Raw genomic sequence first — 27,084 nt, forward strand, 5'->3', positions numbered from 1 at the left:
TACACAAGAAACAACCTTTTTATTTAAATATAAGATGTACATAGTTTTGCTGAAACTGTAATGACAGATAAATAAAGTTAGCTAGACAGGTAGCTGTACTGTTTAAAAAAAGGGAGAATCAAAAATATGTTCTAACTTCAACCTCCCACCTGACTATGAAGCTGGTAGAACACTTCATAACATTCTAATGGCAAACAGGCAGTAAACACTACACGCAAAGGCAGAACAAAAAAAAACCAGAGACCTGTTTTACCTGTTTGTTTGTGAGGTCCAAAACTAATATAATTATACACAACGCACATAATTATCCCTTGGCATTAAGGACGTCACTCTTAGGTCCTAATTAAGTGCAATAGTGGTCAGTTCTGTTATTTGTTGCAATAGTTTGATGTACACTCTAGTAAAATTACACATCGTAGTGGACGCCTTTCTGATTGTCCAATCAATCAATCCATAAACACGCTTGCGATATAAACAAAGAGCAAATGTGACATAACATATGAGTATTAACTTAATGCCATAAGCCAAAATGGAACATGTCCAAAACAGATTGCTGAAGATAAAACAAAATAATTTAAAATAAAATCAAAGCTCCATCCCAACAGTGATAACTCTAAATATAAGTAAAACAGAAGCATTAATGCAATATAGCATCTTGGGAAAAAAAATGCACCACGGCCCTCTTATATTTCTTGTTTAATGCTCCGCATCAGCTGTCGGTGTAGATATTCTTAGAGATTTTTCTTTAAAATTGCAAGAAATAATAACTAGCCACTGATGCCTACCCCTACCATCACAAAACTCTATGGATGGCTCAACACATTCTTCAGACTGTGTCTAATAATCCTCTTTTTTTGTGGAGAAAATTTACATTCAGTACTCACAATAGCAGGAGTAGTGCTCATTCCCTACATTTTGTTTATTCTTTACATCGAACACGACAGTCAACCTTTGGTTTCCATGGTCATGCAAAAGCTGCACATTTCCATCAGTCTAACCTATTATTTTGCTTTAGTTCTGCTGTGTGCCCCTGTTTTAAGCTGCAAAATGGTCCATAAAGAGAAACAAATGCTAAGAAAAGATATCAATGTGTTTACCTAAGCGATGAACAACAAAACAAAACCTCTTATTAACACAGTCTCTACATTCTAGTCACTCTGCTGGTGCAAGTTAACCAAAAATATAAGGCAAAATCCCAAATCTTTACATGTCCTTATTCTTGCCATTCATAAATGAAAAAAAAACAACCTATTAAAGCAACACTTAAAACAAAGAGCCAAATATTACTCTCATTACTCTCTTTTTCTCATTCCTCCTCTCACAGATCCTGGTCCGTGTAATACTAAGTATGTGCCTGTCACATGTCCAGTGGCACAGTGTGTCTGTTGTTCAGTTGGGGTTGAATGTATAGTGAAGAGGCAGTATTTGTTTTGCTGGATTTGGACAGATACGTAGCTCTGTTTCTGCATGTAGAGCAGGAACACTAGAACAGCCTGGCTTGCTTCTTCATTTCATTCCTCTTCCACAGTGCCAGTCGGTCAAACTCAGCCATGGTCATGCCAAATACCTGGTAGAACTCCTCAGGAGAGAGGTGCCTCTGGAAAGGACATATGATAAGAAGTGGAGGCATTCAAGCAATGGTTCAGCCAAAATGTACACAATTTCCTTTACCCCAAACATTGTCAATCAGCTAGGACATGTTTTGGAGTAAAGCTAGCTACTTTGGTTTTGCACTGGAGTTGCAAGTCTAATGTAGCTAACAGGTAAAGGAAACTTATTTACCACACTGGTAGCATTGTGCAAACTGCATGCCTAAATTACCACATACTTACTTCAAACTGTGTCAAGTTATTGAGAAATTTAAAAGTCTTATTTATGTGGTTTCTGACACTGTATGATTCTGACAGTATTATCTATAAAAATGAACAACATCCTACAAAATTCAGGTTTCAAGACAGCTGCTGGACTACACAAATGCTGTTAGCTATGTGATGTACCTTTGTCCATTATACAGTGACAGAAACCACATATAGAATACAGTTTGAGGCAAGTGTGATGACCAAGGTATGCAGTATGAACAATACAATGGTGGTTACTTGTAATCCACCTAAGCCTCCTAGCTACAGTGCAAAACTAAAGAAGTAAACATCATACACCAACCATGTTTGACTGTTCTACATTTCATACGCTTAGAATTTATTTGACATTTTTGTTTACACTGAGAATCTTTCAGCATTGATTTGTACTAGTGTTGACATTTTTTGAAAACATGACACTAGTAAAATTAGCTTTTAGACTTAACACTGACATAACCACACCATAAACATTTCATGGCAGACGTCATATGCTGTCATGACAGATATTGCAAAGTAATATAACTGTGTTATGTGACCATTACTAGTAATAAGATTTTTTGTGTACCGTAGCTAGCTGTCATTGGTATCAAGACACTTTTATTTTTTAATAAAATCTGTCACTGCAACTCTTGACAGCATATGGTATGTAAGATGTGGTGAAGTTTGCATTGCAGATTGGATTTATTTACACAGAGAGATATAATTCTAAATATAAAGAGAGCTCTCAGAATTAAATCATTTTATATGTTCAGTCCATTCCAGATGAGACTATTTCCAAATATCTCAAATGTATCGCAAGCCAATTACTTTAAGAAAAACTGGTTATCTTCATGACGGTTTGGTAGTTTCAGTTTGTCAGTTTTCTGAACAATGAGGCCAATTACAATTACAGATCTGAAAATTATCAAAAAATTTCTGAAACAAAATTTTGAAATGGAATTGTCTTTATTTGCAACAATGCATTTATTTAAATGTGCATCCAGATCAGACTGGAAAAATGATCTAACTTTGAAAAATACCCACTGAGCTTCACAAAACGTTGCACAATTTTGGATGATATGTTAAGAAGATAGTGGGCTGACTCACCTCCAGTCTGGTTCTGTCCACATCCTTTGGTAAACGATTTCGCCCTCTGGTGGTCACAATCAGAGCCTCATAGGGGTAAACCTGTAGGAAAAGCCAATTAAACAGGTAGTAATGAGCAGTGGATCTATGATAAGGGAAGATCATTATCATGAAATCATTTTCATATAACTCTTCCCACATGCATTTATATTCACTTTCTGCCAGAGGAAAAAGCTCTGAGCACATGGTCAGCCAAGCTGCACTGATAAAGTACACTGCTGAAAACAAAAAGTGGGTAGATAGAATAAGAAGCATGTGCTGATTTATTTCACACCTGTCATCTTAGCCAAGTTCTGGCCTAAAGCATAGTGTTTCTTGCCTGCTATCAGCACAGGGAATATAACTCTACATCTTTGTAGAGTTAGCTCAGAACTTCTGGCTGTAACTATTGTGCTAAAGACTAAACTGAATCTATACTCAGTATACAGCAGGGCTGCCATGATTAATCTTTTAAACTTGGTCATAAAAATGGATTAAATTGTTCTTGATCAATCAGCAGTGATCAGTTGGCAGAAAAGCTCATATTTTAAATGATCTTACTTGTCTTTCTTACAGTGAGATACAGTGCCTGACAGACACTCATGCTTATATGCTTTTTTAGTTTTCATGTAGATGATTTAAAAGAAATGTCTTACAGGCCTTCTCGTTTATCTTTTTTTCCAACAATTTATTTTATAATATTTTAATCTTTAGGCATAGTCTGTTATTGTTTAGTAAAGCATGCTTTTTTGTTTGGCTTTGTTCAATTAATTGGCAAAATAATTGGTTTATTTGTCTATGACTAATATTGATAAATTGATTGTGACAGTGCAAATGTACTGTACAGGGTAAATGTATGGTGAATGTCCATGTTTGTGGCACTATGGAAAGCTGGGCATTGTTCTCAGGAAGTGGAACCCTCGCTGGATCCCCTTCTTCCGCTCATGGAAAATGAAGCAAAATCACCTCACAGTCTCTCTGCAAGCCTCTGACACAGTAGCTGTGACAAAGACAGGAAGCTGCCTGAGGCTAGACAGTTACATTCTCGCCTTGAGGTCATACAGACCCCTGCCCCTGCTGTGACCCCCCTGGCAGTCCCCCAACTCTGGGGACCCAGCCAGGGGAGCTTCCTGTGGCCTTATGACCTGGAAGCACTGATTTCTCCTCTCTCTGGTTTATGTCTCTTCAGTCCAACAGGACGCTGCTTTGACCCCACAGAGTTTGTGTTGAAATACTGTAAATCCTCAGCTGCTGACCAGAGCTTTGGCAGGCTGTGAAGCTTTAATGCAACTTTAGTTGCTTGAAACCAACATGAAACTAAACTGCACTTGAGTTACATAGTTTAAAATGTCCTGCAGTTCACCTGAAACAAATTTCATGAATCATGAAGCCAATTAAAACAATGATAATGTTTCACATATCAAATGACCTCATTTCAAGCAACTGATTTTACCAGCTCAAGTCCAAGAAAATAAAGCAGAAGATGAATATTGGATTGTTAAAAAGGAGACTCTGCTTATAGACTTCATGAAAGGTTGGTAGTTTTTCATTTTGTCAGTTTCCTGAACAAAACAACAAATCAACAAGTTTCACAAACTAACATTTCTGTAACCAGCTGTGTTTACCAGCCAGTTAACGCTAATGGCTGTTTAAACAGCTGCTTTTATTCCTCTTTAACTTTTGCTGTTACTATAATCATAGGAGCCAGATAATTAGTGTTCTCCCTTTCTTGATACTTGCTAATTTTACACAGAACTCAGATTCATCTGGGATCCAAATGCTAAAAGTTATTACAGAAGAGGAGACTGAGATACACTCCTCAATGAACTTTCAGTGCTTTTAGGACCGAATGAAAGAGACATCGATGCAACCGTAAAGGTTACTTAGACACTAATTTTCAAAGGCTTAACATACACAGAACAGATAAGAACCTCAGACAGACAGATGAATGACATAGATATAGAGCATATGCACATATGTAATCTTGCAGACGTAATAACTAGAATGATTCAGTGCATCAAAAATTAGTTGCTAATTATAAATACCTCATGAGCTAATCGAATGTCTTGCATGCAACTTTGATTATTTTTTAATTGTTTCATGTGACTGACAAGTTGCACAGAAAATATGTTGCAGGCAACTCACAACATACATGAAAATTTAATTGTGTAAAGCCAGCCTTTAGTGGCTTTAGTGTGTTTCAGGATGGTTTCACATTCAGTCACGCTCACCTTGTATTCTGCAAGAGAAAAAAACACAAACACATTTTCGGTAAGCTGCTGTTTATGAGGGCAATTATCCACCCTAACATTACAAGAAAATTAGTATCATTTTGCACCACAGCTAATGCCACAACAAAGCTGCTACAACAAACCTCTGATTCCCCAGTTGACTTCATTGCCGCTGTCATACTGAAAGTAGTCTGTATTTTGCTGCTGGAAAACAAACAATTATGGTTAAGTTGACTATAAGTTTTAAATATCATACACACTAAATGGCAGTTGTATTTATTTAACTGTTGTTATATAGCTTACCCTGTGAATCCCATTCCTGCCATACCCTGGTAAAGAGGCTGATTTAGATATGTAGTCTTAAAATGAACAAGAACATTGCACTGATTAGAGACAGACAGTCAAATGTCACACAGATCAGCACATTTGTTTCAGTGTATCAGCAATTAAATGCAATAGTGAACAGTAGAGGGCGCTGCTCATACAGCTAACAGCTCAGAGCTCTGCCACCAAACATTGAATTGAGCTTACAGCTCCTACTTTTCCCAAAGAGTGTTTTAATGCCCCATGCTAGTGTAAATCCCCAACTGAATTGTGCATACCACCAGGTGAACAAACATGACCTGCTTTCCTTCTAATGCTATCACTCCCCCACTAAATCCTCCCACTTCTTCACTTCTTGCCTTATCTGTTCAAAAGAGTGTAGAGATGAGGAGGCACTCACCATTTTCAGCTGGATAGGGCACCTGGGGAGCTGAAAAAGAATACAGAAATATGAAAAAATGAAATCTGATGCTTCAACACAGTGTCTACATCAATATGTTATTCTCTTAATCAGGATCATACAGTATTGGTGCAGACAAAGTTTATAGCCAAAAGAAAGTAATTTGAGACACATTTAGCAAACTCCAAACAGGGTGTAATAATTGGAGAGTGCAGCAGGGAGAAAAGGCAGCAGGTTATTCATATGGTTTGGCTGATGGAACTGGAGCAAATCTCAGGGCGTCTCAGAAGTGTTTTGTTGGTAAAATGCATCAATTCATCAATCTGACTGCAATTATTAGTTAGAATTAAAATTCTCAGGTAATTTTTAAATGTAAAATTTTCCCCCACCCACAAAAAAACATCAGAATTGTTTTCAATGTCAGGGCGGCACCTTGCCTTCCACCCAATGACTGCTGGGATGGGCTGTAGTCCATGGGCTAGTGTGACTTTGAGACAGACCTACATAAATTTCTATGAAGCGTCTATTCTAATAGAGAATAGTGCACTGTATGTGCAAAAATGTATATCACAGTATAACTAAAATTTTTGTCAGTTTCATTTTAGATACATAAATACACTTATTTTGTAGGTAAACAGTGACTTATTACACACATTTAATATGAACAATATTTTACAAATGAAGTCCATTTAAAATATTTTGCATGTGTATGTGTAAGATACTGAATGTTTGGTTCATGTCCAAATTTCATTTTTGTTCGTGTCCCATAAACTTGTGCCGTCAGACACCACTGCAGCATGAAGCAAGGATCAGGCCCTTAGACCGAAGAGTAGTCAGATGCAGCTGAATGAGGAAGATGGTACTGCAGGTGGTGTGAGAGGAAACAGAAGTACAGCTAGTACTAGCTGCCTCTTTACATATTTCTTTCTGTTTCAATTCAGCTAAGCGGGCTAACCTTAGTGTATTTTATACACTGTATTTACGCTGCATTATCTGTGCTTGTTTGAGGCATACATGTATAATACATTCTAAGAAGAAAACTTTAAGACTTTCAGCAGGTTGCTCTGTAAATGCTATATCTATCTGCAAATTCTGTAGTCTTGTACTACTGAACAAGACTGGGCCCTGACAGCTAAGTGGCAGAAGAGAGAAATTCACAGAGTCTTACAGGAATGTGCGTAAGCAATCATAGCTGGAAGCAAGCAGCCTACCAGTCCCATGAACACCACACATCAAAGCACTCAATGAGCCTTAAAACTGTCCAACAAGAGGAAAAAAACACAAACGGAGGGAAAGAGAGGAGAAAAGCAGAGACGCAGGCAAACAACAGTACAGCATGACTAACACATTATTCAATGGAAACACACAATTACTCAATTACAAATTAATTACATAAAAAATTCAAGGGGCAAAAAACTACAGGGAATGGATTTTAGGATTAGGGTCAGGTACGTCAGTCAAGTTATATAAATATTATTACACAGTGGTTTGGAAACTCTTTTGTCATTCTGAAGAAAATTTATATAAAACAGAATTAGTAAACGATGGGATCTCATAAAAATGCAGCTTCAAATGAAATCTAATGTATTAAATGATGTCTTTCTCCCCCCCCCCCTAATCTCATTAATAAAATAGGCCTGGCTTTGATCACCAGATGGCACTTAAAACTGATTCATTTTCTGATTAGTAAGTCTTCAGCTCTTTTTTTTTCTCAAATTAAGAAAAAACAGAACCACTCCTTTAGCATCTCCTCCTCCTTCTCCTGGCTATGAGAAAACGCAAATGAGATTCCTCTTCTTCTGTATGAAACTAGACGCTCATATTCTCAAGCACATCCTTTGTTGGAAGCTGCTTGTTTAGCTGTAGTTTTGCCAAATCTTTAGCAAAGTGTTGCTCAACCTGGTCCTGAAGTGTGCTTTAACTCACCTACATTAACTCCATAATGGGATGTTAACAAGATGAATCGTTGGATCAGGTGTGTTGGGAGAAGGGAGACCCCTAAAAAGCACAGGGCAGTGTGCTCAAGGACCAGAATTGAGAAACACTGCTCTAGGATATGTTGGTGCTGCCAATTTAATGTCCCTGGTTCGCTTTTTTCTACATAACAAAATAAGTTAACACATCCTCTACAGGAAATCCAAGGATGGAAATTTGATTCAAGATTTGAAATTGAATAAACCTAGATTCCACGATGAGTAATGAAAGTGTGTATATAAAAAATAAATCTCTGGTCTCTAACTCACAAGTTCTCAGTCTTAGTCCTGAAGTACCTGCTACCCTGCATACATTGTGTGTGCTGGAACAAGAAAAACACCAAAATATCCAGGGCAGGGGGTGCTCAAGGACCAGGGTTGGGAACTGCTGCTCTAACTGTACACCTACAAGGTGGACCAACAAGGTATTTGTGTTAAAAGTAGTGAGTAAAACTCCAGCTAACACTTCTGTGCCTGATCACTTGTAGCAGTGTACCCACTAAATGCCACTGCCTTGATGGTATTACTGCAGGACAGACTGCATGTCCCACAAACCAAAAATTTAATGAGCAGTGGTTCTGCGGTGGCCACTTTCCATTATGTTATTTCACTATGTTATTTGATGTTATTTAATTTCCAGTCAAAACAGCTAAGTACAAGTTACAAAATTTTCAAGAGACCTTTCTGAAGAGATATAGATATAATATAAACAACTTGCACAAGGGAGGCTAAAGTCAAAGGAAAATAACTGAAAAAGCAGGAATTTCTAGAAATTGACGATGATTAAAAGGGCAAAGAAAAAAGGAGACTGCTGATAACCATGCATGACCTGGTAGACCACCAACACTTTCACTATGGGATAAACAGTACATTTGTATAAGAGATGAGAAAAGATCAAGCTCCACTCTTGCTTCAGATGTAAAAGTAATCAAGTGTGTCTTTCCATCCCTCCACTGTGAGAAGACAACTCAATGCTATGAAAGGCTGTGTAGCTCTCAGGACGCCTTCACTGAGAACAGAAAATTTGTAAATCAAACAAAGAATCTGCTGGTGGTCTGAATGATGGACTGACCACCACAGAGCCCAGAGCTCAACATCACTGAGTGTGACTGGGATTATTGGGATTATGAGCAGCAGAAACTAGAAACTTTTTGTGTAGTTTTCTGTTAAATGTATATTTTTCATAGTGATGCTGAAAAACAAATAATTTCTTTAAGCCTTTTTAACAGGAAATTTAACAAATGAAGGATGGTCTCTGACTTGCTGAGTACTGCAGAAGCATCTGTTAAAATGTCCAATAAATCTAAGCACAAGGTAGGTTTACTTAATAAATGTAAATCACCTGTCCCTCACACTCACTGTACTGTCCTCACTCTGTACTTTATGCTACCTATCCTCATGTGTCAATAACACGCTTCATGAGACCCGCTCTGTTTTCCACTTCACATATGCAGACCTTTGATTCACTGTGATACATGAAAAAAGCTCTCCTCCTCTTACTACTCATGAATAAAAGAGGACAGGAACACTGGGTGGCTGTTCCACGCATCGGGAGGCACGGTCGTGGAGAGGAGGGAAACATGGCGAGTGCAGTACCACAGTGATGCTGGAAAGGGAGGACAACAGAGAAAGAAAGGGAGAGCGAGAGAGTGCGAGAGAGAGAGAGTGCGAGAGTGCGAGAGAGAAGAACGGAGAGTGGGAAAAATTCCAGCTGCTTTGTGCACCTCCCCATGAGAGACACCGAAATAGAAATGAGGAGAGCAGCCCGCACACGTGCAAGGAGAAAGAGTGAGAGTAAAACTGCGAGAAGATCAGAGTTAAAAAAAACAAACAAAAAAAACAAACAGTAAGCAAACCAGAATATATACAGTCAAATATAAGCCAAAAAGTATTAGGGGAAAACAGAAATTGATCTATAAATTGGTCAGAGCCCTTCACAGAATTAGCTGCTGTACTAGAAAGAAAATCACAGTCAAAACTATTACTACTATCTCTGTCTGTCTCCCCCAGGACAATTTGTAGAAAATAACTGTGATTTTTCTTCCTAATACTGTGATTGTGATTTGAATTGTGATTATTTTCCACAAATTAAGGTCGAGGCCTCTTTTCTGGACAAGAACATCAACAAACCCACCAGCTTGATGTTAGAATGCTGTATGTAGTGCTCCAGACTGCCAGTTAGTTGTGGTCATGATGTCATAACACATGGGCCTTTGGTCACTTCTTACTGGTCAGAAGGCAGTTTATGAGCTATTGGGTTAAATTTCCCCACTTGGTAAGACAACATCATGGATAATGTAGGCTATTATAAAATCACAGCTCTTGTGATATGAAAACTGTACTCTTTAAAATTGCAATGCAGATATAAAAACGATCAATCTTTCAGCCCTACTCTCCCTACTTCACTATATGTGTGTAACGGAGAGTGTGCAGTGAGACAGAGATAGACAGAATGAATGGGAGAGCTATGTATTCACTAAAGTACTGCTGTTTAAGTCTTTGTGAACACTGGCTTGTAGAAGAGCCGGTGAATTTACTCTGTTTACTTGCCTCATAATCAGTAACTCTGTTGATGTCATCCTGCAGTTTACTGTAAAGTATGCTGAGGCTTCACTGAGCTTAATAAGTTGGCTTAGAGCCAAGCCTCCATCGACAGCAGTACCTTCAACTGCATTCCGAATGTGAGTGAAACAGCAGATATGCTACAATCATCATTATAGCTGAACTACACTCTGAATCACCCACACGCTGAGGTAAAACCACACTGCACCTGTTATCTTCTTGCTGCTTTTCCCCTGAGTATGCCAGTTGGGGGGACAAAAACTTTAAAGGGGGGTGGTGGGAGGGGAGATTTTCCACAACAGAAAATCAGCTCCATGGCTGCGACTCACAAACATCATGAAATAAGGGTGGCGTGGCAATCTGTTAGCAAGCCAGCATCTTTTTTGTTGCTGTTATAGGAAAACCAGATAACTCTAACACGTTTGAAAATGCTGAAAAAACCTAATGAAAAAGTTACTCCCTTAAACTCTAGGCTTATTATTCAGTTATTAAGGCTTTTAAAGCAATAAGCCACTAGACACTGTGTTACTGTGAGTTTCCCATGGTTAAAGAGTATTGTTAACCACAGTGTGAAGCAGAGTACCTAAAGCCCTCCTGACAATACTACAATCACTCCTTTGAGTGGCTTTACGCTTTTATAAAATGGCTAGAAAATATAATATGAAAATATACCCCAATATTAATTAATTAACTACCTCAATAACTAATTTAATTTGCTAAAAGCAGGCTTTAGTTGCCAAGGGTCAAACATTCCATACTCACTACAATCTTTAATATCTTAACAAAATAATAGAGAATTTGTGTAGCCCTATGAGAATATGGTCTTTTAAAATGGCTTCAAACACTGTTCAGCGAGTCAGAGCGGGGCAGCCTTATACATTTACTACGTGCATTGCGTAGGGCCATGCAAATTATGCAAGGGCGCCACCTCCTTCTCATGACAAAGCTGCTTTTAATTTACAACTTTGATTAGAGGATGAAACAGAACTATCCATCTGGTCAGAAAAAAGAAAAAAAAAACACCAGGAGAGTGAAGGAGGGAGGATTGTAGTGGGAGCACTAAGGTGTCACGTGTGACTGTGTGGAAAGTGCAAATGGTTTACATGGCCCATGGGTCAGGTAGGAGGGCCCCTGTGCAGAATTTTGCTGAAAGCCCCAGGGAGGTCAGAACCGGCTCTGCAGCCAACTGAAGGAGAATTCCACTGATTCTTCAACTTTTCTGCATAATTAAATGTTTAAGATACAAACAAAGTCATTCAGAGTGGTTTGATGTGAATTCATCTGTTCTAGAGAAACTTACCAAGTCCATTCGCAGTGGTGGTAATAGGAACCAGATATCTGAAGAGCTAAATGCCTCTAAAAGCTACCTCAAAAAAAAAGCCATCTCATATAAAATGGGTATGAATATGCTGCCCAGTGCATTTTTTCATTATATAATTGAGACGATTTTGGCCTAAAATCTATTCATGGCAGAGAGGTACATGCAAGGTGTTGTAAGGCAAAAATAGTCTCTAAAGAAAGCTTATTCCATAAAAAACCTCAAGGACACTGGTGATATTTGATAGTACATAAAATGGATATATGTGTATGTTGTGGACATTGTCACTTCTGGTTCCTATCACCACCATTTCACATCAGTCTCCTCTGAATGACTTTGTTTACATAATTTAGCTAAATTACTACTGAATTAAGCAGAAATTGCTTTGTGGTTTTGGTATTGTCTGCTGCTGATACACATACTGTACTTAACTGACACTAGTATCTAAGGAAATTAAGTGTGGAGCCATTAGCGTTTAAAGTCCATGTACAGAAAATTCAAAAATTTGTTTCTAAACACATTCTACATGTTACAAAAATGCTGAAAATATGTGAAAAGACTGTGAACTATGTAGTATTGAATTGTGGAGTTAGACTGTTGAACTTTCTTTTATCATTTTGTTCAGGATTTTTAGGCAGATCAGAAATCATGGCTTGATCATGCTCTGGAGCCCAATTTAGCATGACCCCCCACCCCAAAACTGTGACTTTATAAAAAATATTGTACTAGCCTCTCTAACTTTTGCCTACTCTAGCCTCTTAAGGCTGTTTGAGCTAAGTTAGTGCCCAGTGGCTACACATCACAGGGCTCTCGTTACAGCTCACTGGCCCTCCTTAGACAGCGCCAGCTTCACTAACTTCAACTAGGCTAATGGCACTATCAGCTATGTGGTACTTTGAGTAGCGAAGCCTATCCAGTCTAAGATCATGTGAGGTAAGAGTGTTGTGATAAGTTACAGAGCAGGGCTAACAGGCCACTACTTCTCTGTTATCTTACGATAGCTATGCCTTGCAAGAATGGGAGAATAAAATTAACATTCCAGTGCAGACTGAGAAGAATGAGGTTGATTCTCAGGTTGGTCAGTGTCCTTTTGCTCTGGTGGCTCAAACATGGATGGCTGTCTGTATGTAAGTCCAATAAAACTGCTAGACAGAAAATCCATTTTTCAGGTTGTTGTGGTATTTGACTTTTGAGAGAGGCTGCACCTTTCCTGCGATTGGACATGGTTCAGCACCTTCAGCTGACACACCCCAGTGTTTCAGAGCAGAGAATACTGCTTATTTTTTCCCGATTTTGAAATATAATTTATTTATACTTGCTTATTTTTTCAGTAATTAAAATCTGGCTGGGTGGTTAATAACACGTTTTTTTTGTGGTGTGACAAACTCAGAACACTAAAATGTATTACTTCTTTATATGGACTTAATATGGACTTACAGAAGTAAGAAATATGGATTAAGTCACCATTTCAGAGATATGAGGTTTTCTCACAACAAAGATGTTTTGCACTCGAGTTTGGTTAGGGTGATAACAGCAGCCTATATCATGCCCCTGCCCCTGCCCCTGTCCATGTTTATGCAGCCTCTGATGACACAGCAAAGCACAGTGGCCCTGCCTCCTTCCCCTGTGGCGCAGCACTCACAGCCATTGATGGTGTTGTTGTAAGTCATGCTGTGCAGCGTCTCCTTGCTGCCGCTGCGGGAGTTCCTTGCGCTGCCCCAGGGGTCGTTGTCATAGGAACCGGAGCGGGCTTTCATCTCCTCCTTCAGGATCATCCTGCCGATTCCACCCTGAATCTGAGGGTGAGAGAGAGAAAGAGTGAGTTGGTCTGTGTGTGGATGAGTAGAGTTAGTAGAGAGACAGAAAGTGGGGCAGAATGCCTTCAGTACACACAATGGTAAGATCAATCAGAGACTGTCGCTATAGTGGATTTAAAATCTTTGTTTCACTCATATCAGAGCCAACATGAATAATTGTAAATATTGTCCATTTGATCAGCTCCACTTAACATATAGATGCACTTTTGTAATTCTACAATTTTAGACTGTTTCTCTATATACTTTGTTAGTCCCTTTACCCTGTTCTTCAGTGGTCAAGACCCCTTTGGTACCACCCCAGAACAAGCATTAACTGGGTAATGGATCATTCTCAGCACTGCAGTGACTATGACATAGTGGAGGTGTGTTAGTGTGTGTTGCGCTGGTACATGTGGATCAGACACAGCAGTGCTGCACTAAATACAAAAAAAATGATAATATATTTAGATGCTGAGGCTTTTAAATAATTTTCTTTTAAATATACATTTTCCTGGCTCTAAAATCAGCAACTTCTAATACAAAGGCTGTTCTGAAGAGAGTGAAAGAGTGATCTAGTGACATACTCTTTGAAGGCCATAATTCCAACCATCTTCCTCGCCTCCTGATGAGAATCTTCTCCGAGGAACCCGTAATGCTGTGCAGGGAAGATAGATCGAAAGAGAGAAAAATAGTGAATACTAGATGAATGATGCAAGAAGTATCAAACAGAATTGCTTTAGGTGACAGAGAAAAGCCCAGTGTGTCTAGACACCTCTGCAGAAGACAAAACAAGCAACCATCTATTGAAGTTTAAATCAGTAGCTTCATCTGTCATATGTGACTCCAGAGTCAGTGACTTCTAAACAAACATACCATGAAACATAAAAAATCTTTTTGAGCATCACTATTACAGTATTATTTAAAAGCCTGCATCCTTTGAGGTTTTGTTCAGCACAGCTGGAGAAGATCAAAGTGATCTGATGCTAAGCTACACAGTATAGTTACCACAATTACCATTCATATCTGCCCAGCCTTTTCCACATTTACACAAAATGGATTTGAGTAAATGGAATGCAGTGTTTGTATTACACCAGCCAAGCATTTGTCACCTACATTTAGGAGAGCTGGTGTACTGGTAGTATTCAGATTGTGAGTGCTGGTAGTGTTCAGGTGAAAAGGCTGTTGACAACTTGGAGGACTGGAGGAGATCTTCACTCGTCTTGCTTTTGGTGGCTGTGTTGTGATTGTCTGCATGAAGAGAGGAGGGAAGGGGAACACATTGTGGCTGAGACAAAACACCAGGACAACCTTAAAGGATTATCCCAGCATTTTTTATGTGGTCAGTAAACACAGACAGTAATTTTGATTAAAGACTAAAGATTTAAAATTCACTTTGTTGTCGATCTAAAGGATGGATAATCCCCTTTTGGTACAAAAGAATTCTTAAAACAGGTTTTCTCAATTATGGGAGCTCAGAAAATCTGTCCCGAAGGAAGTAACTTCAATGAACATTCAAGGGAACGGGATGGCCCTTTCAAAACCTTATAAGTAACTCGTTTTAACAGAACAGAAAACCCACTGAGTGACAATGCACTTATAATTGACGTCAATGGGCACCTGCTACAGAGTATGGGCCACTTATAATGGATGTCAATGGGCAACTGCTGCAGTCCAGTAATTAGGCTGAAAAATGTGCAGGGCTGCCCAAAGTGTGACCCATGAACTAAAGATGTGACATCATCTGAGCTGTGACAACATCTGAGCTGGCCCACAAAGTTGCCCTAACCTCACCCTCTCACCCAATAAGAGAACAGCATGTTTTCACACTATATATATAAAACTTGTTCAATTCTTATTTTAATCATTTTAATGTTCTACTCGTTAATATTTATATTTATATATATAGGCGGACTCAGATGCAGACTCCATCTCCCAGACTGTATCGGGATATCACATGACTCAGGACAAGCGCCCGCGTCACTACCAGCGCTCACAGTCCCATGATTATTGAACAGACGCACCTGTGTAGGTTGACCTACTTAAGACTGGGCTATAGTAATGTTCGGTGCGAGGTATTGTTTACCAAGAACATACTGAGCGGTTATCTGCATTTCTTATGATTGCATGTTATGACCCTTTTTTCTTGTTTATACCGTCTTTCTCTTTAGTTTCAACCTCTTGTACTTTTGATGGCAGTTTTTGGCTTTTCCGTGTTTAGACTTGGAACTTGTAGATCACGAATTCTGTGTATTCCTGAGATACTGTATGATTTGTGTTTGTTGTGATTTGAGATACCAACCCTAGCCTGTTTTTTGACCATTCTCTTTGCCTTCGGATATTAAACCTGATTTGCCTGTCCCTCCGCGTTCGTACCGCTGTCTCCGCACCCCTGTCACACGTTATACCTTGTTTATTTTTACAATAGTCAAAGTACAACTACAGTACAAAAGTCAAAGATCATCCTCCATTTCTTTAATTTCCAGCCAAAATGGCCATTAAGTAAGAGTCATTCATTTATTAAATATATTTATTAATTTAATATAATTTAATAAAGGTATGTTTAAAGAGAGTAGATGGATTAGAGAAATTATATAATCCACTTGCTTTTGGATTTGATAGATTTGGTCTATTGGTGTGAAAGGATATACAGCTGTCAAGAAGCCAAAAAAGGCAAATGAGTACAAGAGTTTGCAAATTTAGCAGAGAAGCTGCTTGTGTTCTTAGAGTAATGGACTGGTCAGCCCAGGGTCCATACCTGAACATTACTGAATGTGTTTAGGATTACTTGGATAGGTAGAAGCAGAAAATGAAATCATCTTCTAAGACTGAACTTTGCAGATGTGGAAAAATATCCCTGCCGATTTCTGTGAAACACTGAAAACATGTATTCTGTGAAGAATGGACACGCTACATAGTGAATAATTTTACAATTTTTCAGTTGTTGATGCTTCTGTGTAACTCTTTGAAATACATATTTTCTGCTGTCTTTAATAATGATGGAATATAAATAACTTAGTACTTAATAGGTACTTAATGACCATTTTGACAAAAAAAAAAGAAAGAAAGGGCGGTCTCTGACTTTTGCACAGTACTTTACAGTGTTCTGTCGTCTTGGCCCTCAACCCACCACAAACATTGTGCTTTGTCCCCCAAAACTAAACGTTTGGACACCCCTGTGCTACTGCATTCCTTTAAAGGAAATTTAATCTCTAAGAGAAGCTCATGGGTGGATACTGAATGTGGTTTTCTGTTATTTTGCTAAGTGCAGGGACACTTGCCAGATTACTGTCTGTGGTAACTGACTCAATCCAGATGTGTTAGAGATTTGGCTGAAAAATGCTGGAGCATTCCTTCAAGGTTGCCCTTCCCTATCTGCAGAACAGAGTGTTCTTGAACCTCACAGATAAGAGTACACTTAGACACATGGACAGAAGGAAGGTACACCATGGTCACTACAACTGATGGCCTCATTCACTCCGGAGCAATGGCTCAAAGCAAAATGTCAACTGACTCACTTTTCATAAATAATAAAGCAGTGCATTTAGCAAAATTAACCACAGTTCAAGCCGTTCTTGAAGAATGCAACAAATCATCCAGCATGAGTTCTGCACATGGTCAGATAATGAACATAAAAACACAGTGAACTGCTCTTTAAGCATTATTTCAAAACTAATTACAAATCCACTGAACTACCATCAGCATGAAGCAGCCCACTGACAGCCAAACACTACAATTACAACAGCAAACCTCACAGTACACTGACAATAGCCCCTAACAAAAAAGGCATCATAGGCATCATAGGGATGAGTAGAAAGGCAGGAAGATGGACAGACAAATGCACAGACAGAGACAGGGACAGAGAGACAAATGTGCAAGGTTGTGGGGAGAAGGGAATACTTACAGAGTGAGTGGTTGGTCAGGGAAAGTACAGCAGAAGTGTGGTGGGAATTTAATTAATGTGATACAAAAAAGTGCAAGGGGGGAAAAAGAAAAGAGTGGAATTATTTGCATCTCAAAAGGAGCAGTTGGAGAGATTTAAGTTTGGTACCCACATGGAGGAGAATCAAATGAGCTGAAAGCAGCATGATCTCTGCATATAAAGCATAGCAAACACACTCACTACATCACAAGATCTTTTAGTTATACATGCCACTCCTCCATTTGAGTAGCAAAAAAAAAATCCTTGTGAAGAATTCATTACAGGCTTGTGATATGTGAATGAACTCATCCCTATGCTCATCAATCACTTATCATTCATCCTTTTTAAAAGTCAAGACAGGTCATCATGAATGTCCAGGTGTTTTGGTTTTTAGATCTTTAAAATATAACATTAGTTGTTTTGGTTGGTTCACATAATGAAGTTATGAAATATAAAAGTTTGGGAGTGGGACCACGTCTGATGCACATCCTCATTCCTATCTAACTTCCTAGAAATTTCAATATCTAACTTCCTTGACAATTCCTGTGACAAAGTTTTCACACTCCACCATCTTCCCACCTTCTCACTGTTCTTCAGTCCTAGACTATGATGAACTATTGTGCAGAAACACTTCAGTGCAGAAACACTTCAGTAATTACTGAACAATATTCCTATATAAGGAATATTAACACGGCAGTTGGCTTAGATCAGAGTTTTTTTTATTTTTGCTGTTTTGTTGTTCTTAACCCTTTGAATTCATTTTACATGTTTTCATATTCCAATCCTGAAGGCATTTAGTGTAATTATTCTATTAACTACAACCCCAATTCCAATGAAGTTGGGACGTTGTGTAAAACATAAATAAAAACAGAATACGATGATTTGCTAATCCTTTCCAACCTATATTAAATTGAATACACTACAAAGACAAGATATTTAATGTTCAAACAGATAAACTTTTTTTTTTTTTTGCAAATATTTACTCATTTTGATGCCTGCAACACGTTCCAAAGAAGTTGGGACAGGGGCAACAAAAGACTGGGAAAGTTGAAGAATGCTCAAAAATACATCTGTTTGGAACATTCCACAGGTGAACAGGTTAATTGAAACAGGTGAGTGTCATGATTGGGCATAAAGGGAGCATCCCTGAAAGGCTCAGTCGTTCACAAGCAAGGATGTGAACAACTGTGTGAGCAAATAGTCCAACAGTTTAAGAACAACGTTTCTCAACATGCAATTGCAAGAAATTTAGGGATTTCATCATCTACAGTCCATAATATCATCAAAAGATTCAGAGAATCTGGAGAAATCTCTGCAAGTAAGCGGCAAGGCAGAAAACCAACATTGAATGCCCGTGACCTTCGATCCCTCAGGTGGCACTGCATTAAAAATCGACATCATTCTGTAACGGATATTCCCACATGGGCTCAGGAACACTTCAGAAAACCATTGTCAGTGAGCACAGTTCGTTGCTCCACCTACAAGTACAAGTTAAAACTCTGCCATGCAAAGTGAAAGCCATATATCAACAATGCCGCCGGCTTCTCTGGGCCCGAGCTCATCTGAGATGGACTGACGCAAAGTGGAAAAGTGTCCTGTGGTCTGACGAGTCCACATTTCAAATTGTTTTTGGAAATCATGCACGTTGTGTCATTCGGGCCAAAGAGGAAAAGGACTGTCTGGATTGTTATCAGTGCAAAGTTCAAAAGCCAGCATCTCTGATGGTGTGGGGGTGTGTTAGTGCCCATGGCATGGGTCACTGACACATCTGTGAAGGCACCATTAATGCTGAAAGGTACATACAGGTTTTGGAGCAACATATGCTGCCATCCAAGCAACGTCTTTTTCAGAGACATCACTGCTTATTTCAGCAAGACAACGCCAAGCCACATTCTGCACGTGTTACAACAGCTTTGTAGTAAAAGAGTGCGGGTAGTAGACTGGCCTGCCTGCAGTCCAGACATGTCTCCCATTAAAAATGTGTGCCGCCTCATGAAGTGCAAAATACGACAACAGAGACCCCGGACTGTTGAGCAACTGAAGTTGTACATCAAGGAAGAATGGGAAAGAATTCCACCTACAAAGCTTCAAAAATTAGTGTCCTCAGTTCCCAAACGCAGCAGTAAACATGCCCTTTGGAATGTGTTGCAGGCATCAAATTCAAAATGAATGAATATTTGCAAAAAACAATAAAGTTTATTCATTTGAACATTAAATATCTTGTCTTTGTAGTGTATTAAATTGAATATAGATTGAAAAGGATTGGCAAATCATCGTATTCTGTTTTTATTTATGTTTTACACAACGTCCCAACTTCACTGGAATTGGGGTTGTATGTAACAGCATGCATGAACATTGCTACGGGAAACTAGCTAGATTTTGTCACGTGATTATTTATTTACATGTTGTACCACATAACATGGCAAAACTGAAACACAGACAGCTGTGCGTGCACATGAAAGCACAAATACAATATCAGCACTGTAAAAAAGTAGATATTACTGGTGCCAATATATTTGTTTTATAATTCCAATTAAAAATAAAGCAGAAGCACCCCCAGAAACCCAGTTTAGTTTTTTTCCTCTCCTAGTCATACAGTATCTTCTCATCTTACAACCATATGTTGAAAGTGTGATTCAAACTTGCAAACTGAAGATTTGTTGCCATTAACTGCAGGCATACTTTATATTGAGGTAACAAAATTTGTATATGCTGACTTTTATATATCTGAAAGACTGGAAATGTATGGCATAATTACGTTTATGTGATTAATGTTTTTGAGGGCAAGATTCCCAAGGTTAAGATTAAAATTACATCCAGGTAGCAGCTGGTGCGTTGTTTCTTGGAATGACAGATATAGACTGGTGCATGTCAGCACAAGGTACACTGTCATAGGAGTCACACTACCACAACAAAAAACCTCTCTATCCTCACTGCAGCATCTACAGAGGCCATCATGCCGCAAAGAGAGTATATAAGCCTTTTGACTCAGGAGAAATACAATCTCAACTGACCTGTGATAAAACTCAGGTCAAATGCAATATCAGCTGGCCTGTGATAAGGTCTTCCCCACACAGTGTGCTGTATGGGCACTGAGAACAATACATCCCTCTCTTGCTAGAAAATTGTATGCTATATTATACATTATATATAAAGCATGAAGAGGGATTCTGAACTCTGTGCTCCATTCTCAAACTAACAGGAAGTGCACTCTGGAATATGATGCCATTCTGGTGGTATACTGTATAAATATTTCTGTACTTGTTGCTGTTCAGATTTCACAAGCCTGTAATGCACACATACAGTACTGTGCAATAGCCAGAGAATAGTTATAGTTTTTCATTTTCCAGCATGAAAAATGAAAAAAAAAGCAGAAAACACATATTGAACAGAAAATGCCATGAAAGCCTCAAAAATTAAATGTTTTTTCAGTATTTGGTGTCAACCTTTGTCTTCTGGCTTCCATTCTTTTCTGGGACCTGCTTTTAGTTTTCTAAAAAGAAAATCTAGAGGAATATATTTGCATGCTTCCATGTAAAGATCTCCAGTCTAGGTTCAGTCTTAGAAATTTATTGCATTTTCTGTTTCTCATGACAATCAGCATGAGAATTCACCTCATTAGTCCTTCAAATATCATTTCATGTCTCAGATGTCCAGTTTTGGTGATCTAGTGCACATTCACAGCATTGTCTTCTCACAGTCGAAGGATGGACAGAAACGTCTGTGGATTTTTTCAGATCTGAAGCAAGAGTGGAGCTTGATTTTCTTGTAACTTTCAAATATGAACACTGTGTATCTTATGTTGGCAGTTTTGATGGTCTAGTAGGTCTTGCTCGGTTGTCAGGAATCCTATTTTCTCCAGATGTTTTCACAAAATTATTCAACTTCCAGTTCTAGAAACTGTTTTTCATATGCAAGTGGTTTATCTTATATCTAATCTCCTCAGAAATACCTCCTAAAACTGAATATTTGTACCAGAAATTTAATTAAAAAAGGGTGATCTCTGACCTTTGCACAGTACTGTTAATTTTAAAATACAAAAAAAATTAAGTGAAAATCTACTACACAAACATACACACAAAGATACACACATATTCCTCACTCTGGCATGCACTTAAGAGGGAAAGATGCACTATTACTGCTGTTGAAAGGAGATGTGCTCAAATTCATGACTCTTCGAGAGGGCCCTAATTAATGCCACTCAGGCTGAATACTGTCTGACATTTATCTTCCACAGAAATATTCATCCAGCTCACATATCCCTACTAGATAAACCACATTATTTATTAAAGTAGGCTACTTAAACTGTGTACGCTGAAAATAAATAGCTTGTCCACTAAGCTCAAACAGTTTTATGTGTAAAAACCTAATGGCAATCAAGACTGAAGAAAGAGTAGGCCATATTGCACAAGTGCAGGATAGTGTTTAATTAGCTTTGTGCAGGGGGCTTTGTAGCATATAACGTGGACACTTCCCAGTCGATGAAAATCAGGGAGAGGCATGGCCGCCAAACATTGGGTTTCACCATGCTTCAATGAACCTCATTCTTTTTTCATCCCCTACCTGAGTGAAAAGGGCAAGGGGCTGCACCAGCACTGCGTCCTCATGTCATGCAAGCAGTAGAGATAAGGAATGAGGGCCACATTCCTATACATAGGCAAGCGGAGCTGACTTTCATTTGGTATACTCAAGTTGTTATATTCTTCCAATTTTATTACTGACAGGACTCTGCTGCTCATTTCTACTCTGCAATAGTGATGGCACAATACCACTACACCAAAGAGCTGTCTTAGTAGAAGCACCTCACTTAAGATGGCCGGTTCACTCTGAAAGTGCCATACTTAAACTGTTCACACACTCGCTCCTTTATTCTACAGTATCAGATGACAGAATGACTTATACACAGCTATTTTCAGTTCAACTGACCAAAAAAACAAAGCCATACAAAAAATTTGCAAAATGTATGCAAAAGTGGATTCGGAAATATAAAAAGTATTGTAATTCTAGTAGGAATGAGACACAGTTGTCTAATAATCAAATTGTCATGAAAGTTTAAAACTCTAACAGTAAATTGGGTTTTTGATATGTAAATTAGCTTCTCTCTAAAGTTACACATTCTGATATTGAACAGTCATGAAATGTATGAGCCTGCATTTTACGATTTGGTTGTAGGTTTTAATCTATTTTCCTCACAGAAACAGTCGGCCAAAGACTACCACACACCAAATGAGGTTCTCTATGGCACACTGCCATAGCATCATGCCGTGCAGCATATATAAAGCACAGTTATGGCACAGAGGAAGCATCGCAGAAAAGCACAAAAAGCGCAAGAACCTCAAGCTCATTTTACACTCTATTCAAACAGATTTAACAGGATAAAACTATCAACATCACTTTGTACATTTAACTCTCAGCTAACTATCTCTTGATGAACATTTGTTTTCAAACTAAAATGTTATAGTTTCAACTAAAAGGTTTCCAACTGTAAGTTGTAAGATGTGACTATATTTATCTGCAGTTAAAACAGGCCATTATCGTGTTTATGTATCTTAAAGACTTCAGATTGGCTGCCTTTATTGATGTAAGTTTCTAGGTAAACATCACCTACTATGGAATTGTAATCTGGGTTTAATATAGTGATATTATAGTGTAACAACAGTAAGATGCTGAGTGCCATCTCTACTTTGCACTAAATGCTCATTCAACCATTACTGCCCTACTGATTACACGTACCAAATTCATTGCCCGGATGTTTTGTGTAAAGTTTTGGAGAACTATATAGTTTACTGTTATCAAATCACATAAACTCAATGTAATTTATATGCCCTTACACCAATAGACTCCACCTATTAGCATGATGCACACTGCATGCTTAAGTCATACACTTGCCTTGAACTGCATCAAGTTGTTAGGTAATCTCAAATAGACTTGTTTCTGACAGAGTCTGACATACACTTATAAAAATGGACACAAGTACAAATAAAATTCTGCATGGCTGTTGCTGTTGTTGTTAGCTATGCAGCATTTCTTTGTTACGTTTTTATACAACCCAATTCCAAAAAAGTTGGGACACTATGTAAAATGTAAAAGAATGTAATCTCATAGACCCATATAAAAGAATTTGCAAATCTCATAGACCCATATTTTATTTATAATATAACATAAAACACAAGTCAGATGTTGACAGTGAGACATTTTACCATTTTATGAAAAATAATAACTCGTTTAGAACTTGATGGCAGAAACGCCAAAAGATTCCCAGAATCTGGAGAAATCCCTGTGCACAAGGGACAAGGCCAATGATCAATACTGAATGCTCATGATCGTCATTGAAAACAGTCATGATTCTGTACTGGAAATCACTGCATGGGCTCAGGAATCTGTACAATCCAGAAATGCAAGTGAAAGCTGTATCATGCAAAGAAGAATCCATATATAAACATCATCCAGAAACGCCGCCAACTTCTCTGGGCCCAAGCTCATTTAAAATGGAGGCGAAGTGGAAAGTGTCCTGTTTTTTTGGAGTTGGGGTTGTAGATCACACTGTCAATCAGTCAGAAACCACATAATAAAATCTACTTGAAACTCCTTAGTAACCCACAATGTGTAAAGTGGGAAAGCTTCCGTTACTAGCTATTTTTAAACATTTTTAAACAAGCTTTTAAGCTTCAGTGCAAAACATATAAATGGAACTTGGGACACCAAACATATATGATAGATCTACATGTGGGGTACAGGGAACATTTTTTGGGGTATGGGGAATTTTTATGAATTGTTGCTTAAACATTTTGGAACTATTTCTGTAATGAACTAAATGAGGCAAGTCAAAGCAGAGAAGCTAGAGCTGAGACCCATTAGGACTGCAGCTAAATGGGTAGGTCAGTGCAAACCACTACTATAACACTTCTTTACTATTTTTTTTTTTAGCTTTGCTAAAGAATATCTAACACTGTCAACACCACATCTTTCCCAGAGGCACAAAGAGCCTCAGGACAGGGGAGAGAGGAGCAAGGACAGGCCAAGCACACTCTACCATGTCTCTTATAGATGGGAGGCTTCCGGTAGATGTTGGGCTCCGCTGTTGCTGAGAAAAGAAAGAAAGGTGAATGGTGAGACATGAAGGACAGCGCAGTGATGAGAGAGAAGGAGAAGAAGCAGGATCTTAAGTCATGTATAATTCTACTTCCTCTGTGTATTCTGTGTTTTCAATCAGGATGTGCTGGGATTGTGTGTGTATGGGGGGTGGTGGAGCAGTACTGGCAGACTGAAACGGAGATGAGAGCAAGTGAAGCTTAGGAAAGAACAGAGGAATCCATGCTGTAGGATAAGTCATAGTGTAAACATTTCAAAAAGCTGGACCTTTAAGTCACTAGAGCTGAATAGAGAGTCATAAGATGTGTTTGTTCACTGTATTTTATACAAAAGTTAGTTCCAACAGAACATATAATAAGAACATAGAATAATCTGACTGACTGAGAAATATTCACCCGTGCTGTGATTTGGAATAACAGCACAATTCCTTCAGTTATGCGCTACTTGGCGTAGAGCTGCAGCTCAAGCAAGCTTTTCAGTGGGCAGCTGTGACAGCACAACTAAACATGGAATTAGCCAGGAACTAATAGCATACACCAAACGAGACAGAATTCACCAAACAAATGTGAAATATATTGGCTGAAATAAAGCGGAATTCGGGTTAATCAGACAAACTTGAAGAGCTGAACTGAACGTGATATTATATATTTTTTTTTTATGGCCCTATCCATAATGAAAAAGGCTAATACACTTTTTCAGTATCAACTCCCAATATTAAAACACACTTGATGCAATGGGATTTGAAGCTTTGCTCTAGTTTTTGCAGAATTTGCTGTATAAAAGCAATATAAGCAATAAAAGCAAACCTCACCTGAGGTTGTCCTTTACTTGCGATAAAATACTAATTTTCATGGTTGATTGCTTAATTAAAAAAGTCACTAAATACTGGTACTTTATCAGCATGGTTTTAGCAGAAAAACCTGTGAAACCCCAACAACGGTCAACTGATATTAGTCAGGCCCTATCAAATACCATTTTGGGTAAGGGAGTACACAAACTGGACAAACACAAACAAAACATGAACATTCTAATGTTTGGACATGTCCTTAGTATGTCCAGAAAAAAGAACTGACATGAGCAATTGAAGAGTCTTTCAACTATCTAACGCAAGTTTGTCACACCAAGCAGGCATTTGTGTTTCTTCATGTTTGATCGTGTTTGTCTGTTTGGTGCATTTTGGCCGTAAGGATGAAGGGTAGAGCAGCAAATGGACAGGAAGCGGAGGTGTGGCCTACCTGGCACATGGAAATGCTTGGGTGCTTGGTTGGTGGTGGGTGTGCTGGACCTGGCCTCCAGCTGTGGGTAATATGGCGAGCTCCTGCCACTCTCAGAGCCTGCGCCAAGCCCCCCCCCAGTTAATGACAGTGACAAAAGCAGAGCATGAAAGAAGGATCTTCCCAGTTCTGGTTGCAGCACAAATCATTCTCAGTCAAAACCCAAATCAGAAGGGACAATCCTTTTGCTCGCAAATTAGCCAGGCACAGTATGCATTTCAGTGAAAGCAGGAAAGCCATACTGTGCCAAGTATAGCAAAAATAAATAAATAAACAAATGTAAATAAAAAATGACAAGCCATGGAAAGTTAATATGATTTGTTTTAGAGGCTACCTACTTATCTACAGAGACTGAATTCAATTCATTTCCTGAGATTATAAGTCCACTAGAAACATTTAACAGGCTTATCTTGCTTCCTGCCAAGAACATGTCAAGCATGATCTATTCATTATGCAGCGTGTATAAGTGCAGTATGTTGCTTGTTTATGTGATCTGTGTACACACTCACCATATCTGTAGTAGTGCTGAGGCGAGCGGGGCAGGATGGGCGACATGCCCTGTCTGCTGTAGGTGGGTGAGTCAATATAGCCGGGGCTAGAGGAGCGCCGCTGCCTTAGGTCCACACTGTCATACATGTCCTACACACAGATACACAAAGACACACGCACACACACACACACAAAACAAAGGCTGTCAGACAGTGTCATTTCGTGACCGTTACTCTCTTTCAATTAGGGAAACACTTGTTGTTTTGTGTTTTTTACCATTTATGGGCAAAGTTGGCTTTTTAGATTTGATCTTCAGACCAGGAAATTATTAATTTCACTTTAGTTTTCGACGAAGAATTTTGATTCTGGGGTGTCACTGCTTTCAATATGGGATATGTATGTCATATGTCTCTGACGTATATTAATCAGCTGACTAACAAAAAACCTCTGAGGCATGCATTATTACCTGAGAATAAGGAGAGAGTGTTCCCAGAGACTGTGGAAGTGAGAGAGAGAGAGAGAGAGAGAGAGAGAGAGAGAGAGAGAGAGTGAGAGAGAGAGAGAGAGAGAGAGAGAGAGAGAGCGAGAATCAGATTAACAGGTTTGCCAAAGGTTTAACTTTCCATTTCTTTACGTGACGTGTGAGGAGAAGTGAATAGCAAAGGGGCTACCACGTTAATACTAACCTCTTTATACCATCATGATTTAGTAGCACAGTTGTTTCTTGCACTTTGATAAGAGTACAA

At 38.7% G+C, this 27,084-nt stretch overlaps 1 protein-coding gene across 10 annotated transcripts in view; it reads right to left on the reverse strand.

Annotated features, from left to right (window-relative positions):
* The window catches only part of ablim3 (actin binding LIM protein family, member 3), a 108,467-nt gene continuing 81,383 nt past the window's right edge, over positions 1-27,084 (reverse strand). For 3 of the 10 annotated variants that reach the window (XM_017698381.2, XM_017698382.2, XM_017698387.2), the window contains 13 exons: positions 26,805-26,834; positions 26,359-26,488; positions 25,811-25,909; positions 24,517-24,567; positions 14,678-14,812; positions 14,149-14,219; positions 13,411-13,564; positions 5,916-5,945; positions 5,495-5,550; positions 5,335-5,395; positions 5,192-5,199; positions 2,943-3,023; positions 1-1,597 (listed from right to left, as the gene is read on the reverse strand). In XM_017698381.2, coding sequence (XP_017553870.1) covers positions 1,484-1,597; positions 2,943-3,023; positions 5,192-5,199; positions 5,335-5,395; positions 5,495-5,550; positions 5,916-5,945; positions 13,411-13,564; positions 14,149-14,219; positions 14,678-14,812; positions 24,517-24,567; positions 25,811-25,909; positions 26,359-26,488; positions 26,805-26,834 — 1,020 coding nt within the window. In that variant the 3' untranslated portion in view covers positions 1-1,483. The remainder of the gene's footprint in view (positions 1,598-2,942; positions 3,024-5,191; positions 5,200-5,334; positions 5,396-5,494; positions 5,551-5,915; positions 5,946-13,410; positions 13,565-14,148; positions 14,220-14,677; positions 14,813-24,516; positions 24,568-25,810; positions 25,910-26,358; positions 26,489-26,804; positions 26,835-27,084) is intronic. The other 7 variants (XM_017698389.2, XM_017698384.2, XM_017698383.2 and 4 more) reach the window with 6 other exon arrangements.

Source organism: Pygocentrus nattereri, chromosome 8 (genome assembly GCF_015220715.1).
Source record: "Pygocentrus nattereri isolate fPygNat1 chromosome 8, fPygNat1.pri, whole genome shotgun sequence".
NCBI lineage: Eukaryota > Metazoa > Chordata > Actinopteri > Characiformes > Serrasalmidae > Pygocentrus > Pygocentrus nattereri.